The 14,631-nt window shown below is 37.6% G+C and overlaps 1 protein-coding gene across 1 annotated transcript; it reads right to left on the minus strand.

Annotated features, from left to right (window-relative positions):
- Nucleotides 1–12,126: 12,126 nt before the first annotated feature.
- LOC113723883 (putative FBD-associated F-box protein At1g61330) lies at nt 12,127–14,537 on the minus strand. Its single transcript, XM_072076740.1, has 4 exons — nt 13,641–14,537; nt 13,359–13,541; nt 12,383–12,652; nt 12,127–12,165 (listed from the first exon to the last, which is right to left on the minus strand). The coding sequence occupies exons 1-4, from the start codon at nt 14,535–14,537 to the stop codon at nt 12,127–12,129; spliced, it is 1,389 nt and encodes a 462-aa protein (XP_071932841.1).
- Between the last annotated feature and the right edge of the window lie 94 nt (nt 14,538–14,631).

A 14,631-nucleotide genomic window follows, 5' to 3' on the forward strand; every position in this document is an offset into this window, starting at 1 on the left:
AGTAGTGGCGGAGCCAAAACTTTTATTCATGGGGTGTAATAATAATAATTTAGACTTATAACGTGTTGGTTTGTAGATTTTTGAAACAACTAAATATTTATTATAGCAAACATGCAACTTGAGATTCATTATTTTTCAACTCATCTAATGGTATAAATTTATGCATAATAATACAAGATATGTATTCTAATTAAGATGTACAATTGGCAAATAATTTATACACAAATCGAACTGTCAAATGAATATTTGATTGGCTTGTATTATAGAATAGCTAAATATTAAATAAATAACATTTTCTTACAAAAAAATTACATTTAATAGAAAGGGAAAAAATAGTATCACTTAATATATTGTAGTTCAAGGTTTACCATTGTGGAAATGGGGAAGACAATTGTACAATATTTGTACAATTTTGGGGGGGCAATTATGAGGTTAAAGGGAATACCACCAAAATTCAGGAGACCAAAAGTGGGGCAATACTATAATTTTATAGGCTATTTTACAGTTTCTAAAAATTGAGCTGGTGCAATTGCACCCTCTTCGACTCAACGTGGCTCCACCACTGTTAGGCCTGTCAACGGGTCGGGTCTAGACCCGGATCCGGACCGGATCCGTTTTGTCAAACAAAAACGGGTTGGATACGGAATATAGTATTCCGACCCGTATTAGACCCGGATCCGGATATAAATGAATTAATAATTTAAAAAATATATATTTATCAATATAATTTGATTAGGGTGATGTATTTGAGTAAAGTCAATTTGATTTCTTTTCTTATTTGGTTTTTTCTTTGCATTAGTTAGAAATTAGTTTACAAATATATTTTTTTCTCATTTTTATTAGAAATTATAAATTTTGCTAAATTTGTGCGGGTAGAACCGATCCGGATCCGGAACATAGAATAAAAGACCCGTCGGGTAAACGGGTCGGATCCGGTTCCGGAATAGTAATTCGGGTCCGGGTCCGGAATAATGAATTCCGGCCCGGACCCGGCCCGTTGACAGCCCTAACCACTGTTTCGTATAGTAAATTATTGAACCAATGCTTTTCCGTATAAATCCTCTATAATTTGGATTAAAGTGTAACTATTAGTTTTTTTTTTGTTTTTTTGTTTTTTTTTCCAAACAAGATATCCTTTTTTTTATTCAACCAACATCAACTTACAAACAGAGACTAAGACTAGTCAAGCGGATGGAATCCGTACCGACGGATGGAAGGAAAACCTAACTTATCCATCCTGACTTCCCCTTTAGCCAGCTGCAGAAGGTTGTGAGCCTGATCATAAACCGTAACAGGAACCTGCGGGTGTAAAAGACCTTCATTAGCTAGGATGTCAGCCACCTTGTTTGCTTCTCTAAAGCAATGAGAAAACAACCCTGGATCGTCGATGATCTGCCAAATGTGGGTTACTTCTCTACGAATATGCCAAGGGCACTGGAACCGCCGTTGCAGGATGCCCACTAGAACCAATGAATCAGACTGTACTCGAACCTGTGTATACCCTTTGTGGACACAGAGACGAAGGCCCGTTAACAACGCCAAGGCCTCAGCACACAGACTAGTATTGATCCCCAAGAAGGCCGAGTACCCCACCAACACTTGCCCGGCTGAGTCCCGTAGGACTCCACCCCCACCACTAGGACCGGGATTGCCCTTGGAGCACCCGTCAGTATTAAGCAATATGAACCCACCACTCGGTGCATGCCACCGGACTAATCTGCAGCGCTGTATGGGCCTGTGGGCAGAAATTTGATCAAGAAACTGGTTGAAAGTCAATGCCACCGTCACCTTGCCGAACTTACCCGCGACCACCTCGGAGACATCCCGAAGAATGGCACGACAGACTTCCCCGCACGACAGGTATACTCCTTCCCAGACCGCCTTATTCCTCGCCTTCCAGACATGCCAACAGATAAAACTCGGAAGAATATCAACCACTAATCGCTTATGCACATCAGATTGGGAAGACAGCCACCAAGCAACCAATGTATCGCGCAATGGGACTTGAGATAGAAATAGACCACAAGTGGCTCCAAAGAAATCCCAGACCGCCTTTGCCAACTGTCCTTGTGCAAAAATATGCTCTATAGACTCCCCTTCGGACAGTGAGCAACAAAAACATTTGGATGGACCTTGGATGCCAAACTTCCCCAGTATGTCATCCAACGGTAGCCTCCCCCTTAGAAGCCGTAACATAAAGAATAACACCTTCAGTGGGATTTGAGGATGCCAAATGCGCGAAAATAGCCAGGAAGCATTCCGAGCTTGCCTCACCTTCTGGAAGGCGGATGACAAGGAAAACTGCCCAGAAGGCGTTGGCATCCAAACAACCTCGTCTGGCCGCTCTCCCTCTGGGGTTGGGTGCTGCAAGATTAGTGCCATGATGTCACTTGGGAAATATTGGGCTAGTACCAGTGAATCCCACCTCCCGTCTCTGATAAAGTCCTTGAATGTCAATGCCCCGTTGACCGGAGTTCTAAGAAACAGAGCTCCAGAGCCCAACCAGTTGTCGTGCCAGAAGTCACAGGTTCCCGCATTAACCAGCCACCGCATGGCTAACTCCATTTGTCGACTCGCATTGACCATTCGTTTCCAGGTAGAAGACGACCCTGCCCTATACTCCACCTGACAGGGATGACAGCATCGACAATATTTTGCTTGTAAGAAAACGGCCCAGAGAGAAGAACCTGTGCGAAACTTCCACCCCAGCTTATGAGAGAAGGCCGTATACACGTCCCTGAAATTAAAGACATAATGGCTACATTATGTTGCTCAATCATTCAACAACAGGTTTTTGCAAAAGGTTTTCATTCCTCGACCGAATCCGATGTATACTTGCCCTTCTTAACCAAGTAAAGCCCAACAAGAAGTACCGAAAAGTCTAGTACTATAGTACCCGTAGACCTCAAAGCTGCAACTTTGTTTCAGCATCCACTCCGGAAATATCTTTTTCTTGAGTGGTTTTCTCAGATGCTTCAAGAATTGGAATAATGGGTAGCAGTGTTAAAATCCCTCCTTTGCAATTAAATTCCAGAGGAACCCTTCTTCTATGGGATAAAAATAAAGAAAGAAAAAGTGGATTTGAATTGGTTCAAATAAAAAATGGAAAATCAAAGAGATGAGTATTGAGTTTAAAGAAAACTATGTATGCAGTTGGTAGGGTGATAGCTCATGCATTCCTTCTAAATTCAGCAAAACCGAACACCAACTCAAACAATCAGTTTCTTTTTGCTCCACAATTTATGAACATTTCATGCCCGCATGATCAAACAATAATGATATGTAAATCTCAAGTCGGTTTCCTTGGATAACTGAAAGCTCTCTGTCTCACTTTTTAGTTGCAAATTCATCTGGTCCAGACTCCAAACTGAATTAGAATTTGACAAAGTTTTGTTATGTAGTTTGGTCTATTTTGAAATTAAGTCGAAGGCATCCATGCATGTTTTGAATCGTTGTATAATTTGCATTAAAACCTGTATAAATTCTGCAATTTGCAGATATATGTATCCATTGAATTAAGGACATTCAGTTTTCAAAAAAAAAAATTGCATAGTACTTGTGATCATGAAGAGTCGTGCGTAGTGCGTGATTCGCTAACAATATCAACTGTATTAAAATTTCTATACAATCTACCAAATATTTGTTCAATTTCTATGGCTTACTTTATCCTTGTTTTTTTAGCCTCTTTACAAATTCCATACTTAATTGGATAATTCAATTTCTATCATCGACTTCATCTTCAATTTTTTTAAAAAAACTTCCCTATATCACAATTGGTATCAAAGTTGTCAATTTTGTAAAATCACAACCAACCATTATGGCAATTGGTATAGCAAGTTTAGCAAAACCACAACTCACACCAATTTAATGGACCAAGTTCGCTGTTGCTTTTGGAGTTCAACCAGCTAATCCCAACTTTAAAGGGGATTCCTAGAGAGGACTTCGTGAATGAAAGCATAAAAACAAGGCATACCGTCCTTATTGTCATGTGCAGCCCAAACCTAGTTTTCAGCAAATGATTCTTCCACCACCCTGTCTTTGTCAAACTCCTGATCAGCCACATCCATCTTCATGATTCTCATGAATATATCAGTAGCTTCTGTATTTGAGCCATTGGTTGAAACAGAAGGCAAGCTCCCTAGTGCAACTGGCTCAGGGGTACTAATGGTGGCAGTTTTGTCTAAGAAGGTGGTTATTGAAGAAATTGACTTCCAACAGATTCTGTGGGAGCAGTATTGAAGTTGGCTTCTCCCTTGCTTCTTTACCTGAAGACTTCTGTACAGAAGCCATATTCCATTCCTGTAACTTCTTGTGGATTTCAATCCTAGCCTTTCCCCTCAGCATATCTCGAATTTCTGACTGTGATAATTCCCTTAAACTTCTAGGTTGGTTATCAGAAATAATGACTTTCTCTGCTCCAAACCTACCCATTTGGTTTCCATAAGAATTTCCTCGTCCACTATCCACTGTCAATTTTGAAAGATCACAAACTACTTTTATTCATATCTTCCATATCACCACTAATACGACAATCATTCATGATCTTTTTCTCTTATTGCTGTCCAATATGAGAAGATTTACCGCGGTTGATTTTGTAGGTACAACAACTTTGAAGATATTTCCTGATTTGTTTACTTTTCTATTCAGAAAACTACAGAATCAAAAGAACACATTCTTGATTCCAAGATCTTGAGATGCTGTGTCGGACTGAATGAGCTAGATCATTAGTGTTGAAGACCGGAAGTGCTATGCATTTTGTACTTTAATCTTTCTTGAAGCCATGTTTAATTACTCTTAAAATGTGCTTGAAATATTGTCATCCAGAATTTTCGTGCAAAGTACGTGATTCACAATCCATAAATTTGAACTGTCTTATTGGTATCACTTGAACAAGAAATTATATAGGAATTTGAAAAACATAGCAAAAACCTCCCCATAAAAAGAAAATCATCCAACAAATTTGATACTTCCAAAAAACAGTGCAAATAGAATAAAAAGGAGTAGCTTTGGAAGTTAAATCAATCAAAAGTTCAGTAATTAGTGATACATCCAAAAAAAAAAAAGCAATATTTCCTTAGTTTCACCAAAATAATCACTATTTGTATGCTTATATCCATACTCCTTTATACTAATAGAATAATCTAACTCGTATTTGCTTCCATCACTTAATTAATAGAGTATATTCTGTCAAAACATTAGAAAAAGTCATTCTCAAGATTTAAATGACATATGGTTCCCCATAGCTGAGCATCAAAAACCAAAATCTTTCACTGTTACTAGTAGAATTTCTGTCATTTTAAAGAAATTGATCTTGTATAGATGTTATAAATACAATTGAAGCTATAGGATATTTATTGCTTGATTTTTTCTCACCTACGTTCTTGGAATCTTAACTATTACCACATTGGAATTTGTGTTCTTTAAGATGCATGGCTCTAAAATTTAGTGGATATAAATAGATGTTACTCCCTCCGTCCCACTCTGATAGTTCTGTATTTCTTTTTTATCTGTCCCAAATTATAGTCCACTTTCCAATTGAAGAATGTAGTTGTATTTTAATTTTTCTAAAATACTTTTATTCAATGTAAGTAGTTATTACTATAAACCTACCTCATTTAATGAGAGTTGATTCTTTTTTTACCATCAATTCAAGTTCCCATAAAGTTGTACCATATTTAATGTGAGGGTATTTTAGAAAAATAGCAATCTAAATTTACTTTTCCAACAAAATTAACTACTTTTTCTTAAACTGTGTGAAAAAAGAAACGGGACTATCAAAGTGGAACGGAGGGAATAGTTACTCCCTCCGTCCCACTTTAATAATCCTGTTTTCCTTTTTCGTCTGTCCCAGATTATAGTTCACTTTCCAATTGAAAAATGTAGTTGTATTTTAATTTTTCTAAAATACCCTTATTCAATATAAGTTGTTGTTACTATAAACCTACCCTATTTAATGAGAGTTGATTCTTTTTTTACCATCAATTTAAGTTCCCATAAAGTTGTACTCTAATTAATGTGAGGGTATTTTAGGAAAATAACTACCTAAATTGATTGTTTCAACAACGTTAACACTTTTTCTTAAACTATGTGAAAAAAGAATTAGGACTATCAAAGTGGGACGGAGGGAGTATTAAATATCTCTCTTTAATTTTTTTTTTTCATGTGTACCCAACTACATTGAAAACTAAAGAATCTATATCTATATAAATTTGAGAAGGGATTTTTAGCAACAAGTCTCCACGCATCTTTTCACTATCAATTCCATTTTTCTAGCATTTCACATTTAATTTAATTTATAAAATATATTTCTCTCAACTTCCATATCTACTTTTCACATTTGAAATTATTTGTTACTTTTTAAAATCATTTCATTTCAAATTGTTGGTTAATGTGCATGTTATCCTATTTAAACTTCAACCCATCACTTTTCCTATTGTTTTGCGTTATTTATGATTCTACAACAATTAAAACTTCTATAAGACCATAAGAAGAAATAACAAATATAACATCCTTTCATACTTTCTTATTAATTTAAACAAGTAAGATTATTTACACTCCAGTTTTGTTATTCACACTTCAATAATCATTTTGATCATATAATTTTCATTAATTAGACTATATGATAAAATAAATAGTGGAATTGCAAATAATAAAAAATGAAGTGCAAATAACATTTTCTTAAATAATTAGTGGCTCCACTTATATAGCGGTTTGGTTTGAAATTTATTAGTGAGAGGGTAAATAAAAAGAAAACATTGCCAAACTTAGTAAAAGTAAAAAAGTAAATGATAATATTTTATCTTTTAACTTAGTAATCCTAAGTAAAAGGGCAAAATTAAATAGAAAACAAAAAGGAAATAATGTCGTGGATTTAAAAAATCAAGAATAGTACAATTCATGAAATCCAAATTATGAAATCACTAAATAAAAAACAAAGTACTACTAGCCTTTTAATGTGAATTTTTTTTTGAAATATTCATTTTTGATAAAAAAAATAATGATAATAACAACACCAATTCTACCAAAATTTTTAAAAAAAGCAACATTATAGTTTAAGAGAGAGATATAGAACATTCAACCCTAAAATACTACTTAATTTGTATACATCTAGCCCAAATTTGACATTAGACTTAAATAAGAGTACAAAACTCAAACACTAAGGATAACTTTTGGTATTATTAATTATTTTATGTATTCTTATTGCTGTCTTCATATGTAAATATGTATTTGTTATGCTATATATATATATATATATATTGATTGTAGTACTTGAGGATATTATAGATATTATCAGTTTTTCATTTCCATTTTTAGATACTAATAATTGCAACCATTGTAATCAATTTTGAATTTTATATTTTCATTATGATAGGTAAAATTAAATATATTGGGTAGCAGGGATATGAATTTAGAGGTTAGGTATAGGAGGGGAGGGAGGGAAGAAAATGGTGAGGAGTTGAAAAGTGGTAGAAAAGGTTGAAGAAGAAATATGGATTACAAGGATAGATGGAGAAGGAGAGAAGAAAAATGAGGATTGCAGGGATATGACAGAGATGACAAAATAATAATAATAATAATAATAATAGAAAGAGTGGTACCATGATAGAAGATATGAAAGTCGTAGGAGACATCTGATGACTAGCTGGTAGATAAGAGAAGAGAGAAATAATGGTGATTTTTAATAATTTTGAGAACTCTAAAAACACATATTACGGAGATTTTTTTTAAAATATACGTTAAAATTTATGAAAAATGCTAATCTAAATGCAGTCAACAATTTTAGGGGCACAAGATAGAAGAAAGATTTTTTTTTCTAAAAATGGAAGAAAATAAATTGGTTATAATTTATTTTTTTATATTATAAGTTTTGATATATGGATATAACATAATATGTTTTGTCTGATATTGATAAATTGACTTTTTTTTTAGAAAACTCTTCTTACATTACCATCCAACCTAACCCTCTCCTTAAATGCGTTAACAATTCTTTTATCATGTAAATCATTATAGATTAATTTTTTTTTCAAAATATTAAGCATACACTTCTTTAAAATTTTTAGTATATATATATATTATTCTATACCACAATATATAAATATATATAATATTATTTTGATTTGAAATATAATTCCGTGCATAGCACGAGTCAAAATACTAGTTTGATAGAATGCATGACATTAAAGACACAATGACGGAACTTAAAGTTAAATATTTTAATGTACAATGTTGCTTAATCAAACAACAACAAACTTTCACGCAATTTCCATTGATTAATCACAAAGTATTCCTTCGTTGGCTGAATCTATTTCAATTAGTTGCCTTCTTCTTATCTTATCCTATCAATTGGACTATGTGAGTTGGTCTTTAACATGCTCAAACTCAGTTTACATAAAGTATCATTCTTTTGAGTCCAAGTTTTACTCAACTAAAATCACATTTCGGATAGGTCCAAACTCATGTCATGTACTTTTCATGTTCACAAAATCTAATTAAACCAAACAGGCAACTAATCCATGGAAAATGCACGACGGTGCCCCTCATGGCTAGGCAGTTGGCCTTAGGCTGCACGACGGGCGTGGGCTTGCGTTGGTTAAGGCATCGGCACGATGGCACACCGACGGCAAGAAAAACGCACGACGGTGCCCCTCGTGGCTAGGCGGTGGGCCTTAGCCCGCACAACGGCCATTGCCTTGTGTTGGCTAAGGCATGGGCACGATGCCACACCGACGGCAAGAAAAAAGCACGACGGTGCCCCTCGTGGCTTGGCGGTGGACCTTAGGCCGCACGACGGCCGTTGCCTTGCATTGGCTAAGGCATGGGCACGACGGCCTCACCGACGGCTAGAAAAACGCACGACTGCCGTGGGGTTTCGTGCCCAAGGCCACGGGTAAACCTCCGCAGCCATGCTGGAAAAGCGTTGTGGTTTGGGAAGGGGAGGGACGAATCGAAGCGACAAAGGGCTGAATCTCAGAGGATCGTGGCAGCAAGGCCACTCTGCCCCTTACAATACCCCGTCGCGTATTTAAGTCGTCTGCAAAGGATTCTACCCGTCGCTCGATGGGAATTGTACTTCAAGGCAGCCAACGCGGCTCTTCCGCAGCGAGGACTTAGCCCACGACACGTGCCCTTGGGGGCCAGAGGCCCCTACTGCGGGTCGGCATGTATGCCCAAGAATCAAGGTGGATTAGACTTTCGGAATATGAAAGCCTTCAACTATGCTATGCTAGGGAAGCAAGTTTGGAGGATTCTTACTACACCAACATCCCTTCTTCATCGTGTACTCAAAGCCAAATATTTTCCTAAGACGGACTTTCTCTATGCGACGTTGGGATATCGTCCTTCATTCACGTAGCGAGGAATCCTTGAGGGACGGAAAGCCCTAAACCTTGGTTGCAGATTACGTGTAGGCTCTGGGAGCTCTATTCGTATCTGGCATGATCGTTGGCTACCCCGTCCTAAATCCTTCCGAATCTGCTCTCCTCCCCGGGTATTGGGTTATCATGCTCGCGTTGCGGATCTTATCCATCATGACCTCCGCAGCTGGAACACCGCTTTGATTGATGGAATATTTTGGGAGGAGGAGGCTTCTTTGATTAAGAGCTTGCCTCTTTCCAAACACTTGACGAATGATAGATGGATTTGGCATTTTACACAGAATGGCAAGTTCTCGGTTCGAAGCGCTTATCATGCAATAATGGATTCTGACATCCTTGATGTTGGTCAGACAGCGCAGGCATCCTCTAGTGCTGGGATCGATGCAATTTGGAAGAAGCTTTGGTCGCTTGATGTCCCGAACAAGAAGAAGCATTTCCTTTGGCGTATTTGTCACAACTCTCTCCCCACACCAGACAATCTCCAAAAACGAAGGATACCTGTCGAGAACATATGTTCGGTGTGCAATGAACCATCAGGTGGCTTAACCCATCTTCTTTTCGAATGTCCTGTCTCGGTTCAAATCTGGGCGCTTAGCTTCCTGGAGAGGAAAATCCAAGCTTATTGTCAACCCTTTGCAGCAGCTTGGGTACGGGAGATTCTTGGGAGCTTGCTACCTAAAGACTGTGAGGATTTTGCTGTTCTCAGTTATGAAATCTGGAACAACAGAAATGACGCTCTCTTTAATGGTAGGACTCGGGACCCCTTAACTTTGGTTAGCTATGCTCTCAATGGTCAGCAAGCCTTTCATGAGGCAAACCTCCAAGCTGCGCCAGTCTCGTCACCACGGCCTTCTTCCCTTTGGACTCCGCCGCACGCCCCCCACTTTAAAGTCAACTTTGATGCCTCTGTATCCACAATTCACCGTGTTGTTGGGATTGGTGTGGTTATTCGTGACTGTGAGGGCCAGTTTATTGCCGGCTTATGTAGGAGAATCCCAATCCAAACTAGTGCAGACCTGGCAGAGGCTCTTGCTGCAAGGGAGGCGGTATCGCTGGCTAGCACTTTGATGATTCCAAGCTTCATACTTGAGGGGGACGCGTCCTCAGTGGTTAAACAGATTAGTAGCTCCGATGAGATTCTCTCTGACCTCGGCACTGTTATAGAGGATATCCGTCTTTCCTTGCTTAATCTACCCATTCTGAGTGTGGTCTGGACTCCTAGGGAAGCAAATAGGGTTGCGCATAGTTTAGCACAGTTTGCTAGATCTTCTAGCCTCTCTGAATCTCTCTGGAACTCCCCCCCCGGCTTTTGCCAAACAATTGGTGCTGGACGATATCCAGCAATCTAATTAATACAACCTCTTTCCTTTTTCAAAAAAAAATTCAGTACAAATGAAACTCATTTAAATCGGGCAAAGTAGTTTAGTCCATACGCAACTCAGCCCGCATTGCATAAGGCACAACCTACTACATTTGAGGTTGATCGGGTTGAGCTTGGGTTAGCCCAAGTCAATTGACAGGTCCACTTCTTATCTCAAAAAAAAAAAAAAAAAAAAAACATGCGAAGAGCAGTGCCTGAGTGCCTCTTCTTTTCGTTTTCGTAGCTCCAAAGCTGCAGTTTTGTTTCATTATCCACTCTAAAAATCATTTTCCTCGAGGAATTTGCATTATAATTCTATCTGTGGTTAAGATAATACACTATAATATTCAGGAAGTGAAATTCTGAATCAACGAGTTTAAAGTTTTTGGCTCTAGATCCTTCAAGAATTGGAGTGATGGGCAGCAGTGTTGGAAACTATCCTTTGCAATTAAAATTCCGAAAGAGCCCTTCTTCAAAGGGATAACCAACAAGCTACGTTGACATTGAGGGGACAAAACACCTTTAGGCACCGTTTGGATTGAATGAAAGCAAGGGAAAGGAAAGGATATCACCATTTGGTGTAAGTTGAAAATTGAAATTATGTTTTATATAATTAATTTACCAGCTTTATAATTTGCATTACTTGTGATCATGATTACTCGTGCATTGTGCGTGATTGAGAATCACCACACCCAATTTATCATCACCTAGTTATCAAATTGATAATTTTAATAATTTTGGCCTATATTATTTTTATTACTTGAAAAATATGTGTTTTATTTTTTCTGATATGGATCACATACACGTTCTAATAATTTCTAAGCTTCACCAAAGTAGTGTTGATTTGTATGCTTTGGTATACAAACAGGAAAAATCTAACTTGAATTGTACATCGCTCCATTACTTAATTAAATAGAGTAAATCCTATTAGAGCGTGCGTTGAAAGAAATCATTTTCAATTATATATCAGTTTGACATCTGATTCCCAGTATAGACGACGAAATATTTTCGCTAATACTATTAAAAGAATCCTATCATTTAAGAGAAACTAATCTGATATATACTGATCTTAATACAAATAAAATTAGCAGCAAACTTATTTTACAGTCTTTCTCTTTTGTTCTTGGCATCCAACCTTTTACGACTAAACATGATGAGTAAATTCTTCTTGATTTAAAATTTAGTAGATATATACTGATATTAGAGCGATGAGATGTTTCTCTTTCATTTCTTTCATGTTTGCCCTGCTAGCTATATGGAAAAGAAAAAGCTTTATCTACGTGCATGAGTTTAAAGACATAATTTCTAAATTTAGAGATCAAATTTAAGGCACACCCACCCTTATTTAGACCCACATTTTATTTATTCTAAGGGAATAAACCCCACAATAGATCACAAGTCATCTAAAGACAGAATCCCAATGTCAAAGCCCTACAGATAATAAAGCAAACAAAAAGTTAAAAAAATTGCAGAGAGTTAAAATGCCTTGAGCAAGATTCCAATATCGCCAAATAATACAACAATGAACTTGTTAAAATTTTCATTCAATAACAAATAGTTCTCCGTTAATGCACTTTAGTTGCCCTTCTTCTGTCTAAATATACCTAGGGCGAGTGCCCAAACGTCTCTTATTATTGCTCTCGGAGACCTCAAAGCGGCAATTTTGTTTTGACATCCACTCCAAAAGTGTTTTTTCTTCGGGAGTTCGCATTATATTTCCGCAAGTGTTTAAGATCACAACCGCCAGAGAAGGTGCATTGTCTACTATAATCTTGAGGAGCCGAAATTCTAACTCACGAAATTTGAAGTTCCCTATCCTCAGTTCCTTCAAGAATTGGAATGATGGGCAGCAATGTTCAAAGCTATCCTTTACAATTAACTTCCAGAAGAGCCCTTCTTCGAAAGGATAATCACCCAGCTGCATTGGAGGTGGGGAAAAGTCATTACACAGAATCAAAGCAAATGGAGGAAAATTCATGTAGTAGGAATTCGAGTAGTGACTATTGTAGAGGCAGCAAATCTAGCTGCGACATGTGTTGTGCCGAATAAGCCTGTTCGGTAAAGATACTGAACAAAGCACTGGGATCAGAAGGGATAACTTCGAATTTGTGGGGATACACCTTAGAGATGAACATAATCCCTTCTGCATATAATCCGTAACTGCCATATAAACCTTGTAATTATCTGGTAGAATATTATCATTAACAGAAAGATAATTCCTACCTCTTCAGCTTATCTTATAACACTTCTAAATATAACAGGTTTGTTCATACAAAAGGTACGACAATTATATATTATATCAATTTTCCTACATTATTCTCAGAAAACTCCTCATTGACTTGTGAGCGTCGGAGTTAGTCCCGTATTTATCTTTGTGTAGGTTATTCCGATACAGCAGTACTCATGGCATCCTAACTCGGTTCGGCTTAGGTGATTTTTTGTACTTTCAACTATGCAATTTACGGGTGCAATAAAATATTATGTATGATTCTGTACAGAAAATATGTGCCACAGTTTTAATCTGTTGTGTATCATTGTTAATATTTAATAATCCATATGACCACACGTAATTGGCACGGTTTCAAATCCAACAAGATTAGCAGAATAATGTTGAATAGTCTTACATCAATGTGTATCTTCTCGATCAGTGGACATTTCATGAGGAAAACAACGATGTCGCAAGGGTTAACAAAAGTTGTCCGCCCACGATAGCTCGATCCTCCAAGGAACAAGGTAAGTTTCCTCAGCCTCATAAGGCAGAACTGGAATTCTTTGTACTTAAAATCTTTCAACCTGGGAGATAGCCCCTGAATGAGATAAAAATCACAATAACTTTAGCATTTTAATTTGTTGCAATACCTCAAAATAGACATATGATAGTAAGAATAGAACTGGACGATTATTACCTCAAGGATGGAACTGCAAATGGTGAGGTCAGTGCAAAAGCTGACAGACATGATGATTTGCTCAACTTCATCAAGTTGACGCATCCTATTTGGTCTGAAGTCGAAAGCAGCCACATCCAGCGAAGGGAAAGAGCAGCTGAAAGTGAACTTGCAAATGTCTCCATTGTAATGCAATGACTTCAGAGTTGGAGCATTGATAAAAATGGAGAGAATATTCCTAAACCCTTCCACTTTCAGTGATTTAAAATGCTTCAAATATCCAGCGGAAATTCTGAGTCGAGGATCATTGTTGCAGTTCACAAACTCCAGATTCTCAAGTAGCAAACAGCCGTTGAAAATTGTCTCCGTGAACTTGTTCCCGAGACGAACATTTTTAAGAACAAGAGTTTTCAGAAATCGCAAGCCATTGAGCTCCGTGGCAAACCCAACAAGACAGTTATTCAGCTCCAATGCTCTTATAGGTGTAGCATCTATAAGGTCAGAGCTAAAGGGATAAGGTTGATGCGCACCTCTGAAGTCCAAACGGAGCTCTTCAACCCCCTTCGCGACCGCTGTCTGAATCCAACCGTTCACTCGATTCTCCTGACCGGTTGGATCAAAAGTCAGGACCAATCTCTCTACTTTTGGCCCCCAATGTTGGTCCAAAACACGGTCGACGAGACTAGCATATGCATCTCTAGGAAATCTCTGTTTGTTTACCACGAAACACAGGTTACGATTAAGCTTCCAGGAGTTGATAAACCTCTTCGAAAGAAGTGCAGCCCTTGTGCATTCTTTGAGAGGGAAGTGCGATATGATCTTTTCGATCAGTTCATCAGGGAAGTTTTTAAGAGTTGAGGGATAAGTTTTTCCATCTCTTGTAATCATGGCTTTCTTGCTCTCCCTGGGAGAAGCCATGAGAAGGGATGAAATCAGTTAACTCACTCTCTCTTTGGTGGGCTAAAGGATGGGTGAAGAAATACCAAGTAGATGGCACACTTTTATACAGACT

Source organism: Coffea arabica, chromosome 2c, assembly GCF_036785885.1.
Source record: "Coffea arabica cultivar ET-39 chromosome 2c, Coffea Arabica ET-39 HiFi, whole genome shotgun sequence".
Lineage (NCBI taxonomy): Eukaryota > Viridiplantae > Streptophyta > Magnoliopsida > Gentianales > Rubiaceae > Coffea > Coffea arabica.

Bases quoted from the DNA above. Each gene is read 5' to 3' on its own strand.
- LOC113723883 (XM_072076740.1), bottom strand. From the start codon at position 14,537: ATGGCTTCTCCCAGGGAGAGCAAGAAAGCCATGATTACAAGAGATGGA. The intron at 13,542-13,640 runs GTAATAATCGTC...TATCTCATTCAG, and splicing joins TTTGCAGTTCCATCCTTGAG to GGGCTATCTCCCAGGTTGAA. The intron at 12,166-12,382 runs GTCTCCGAGAGC...TATTATCTGTAG, and splicing joins AACAAAATTGCCGCTTTGAG to GGCTTTGACATTGGGATTCT.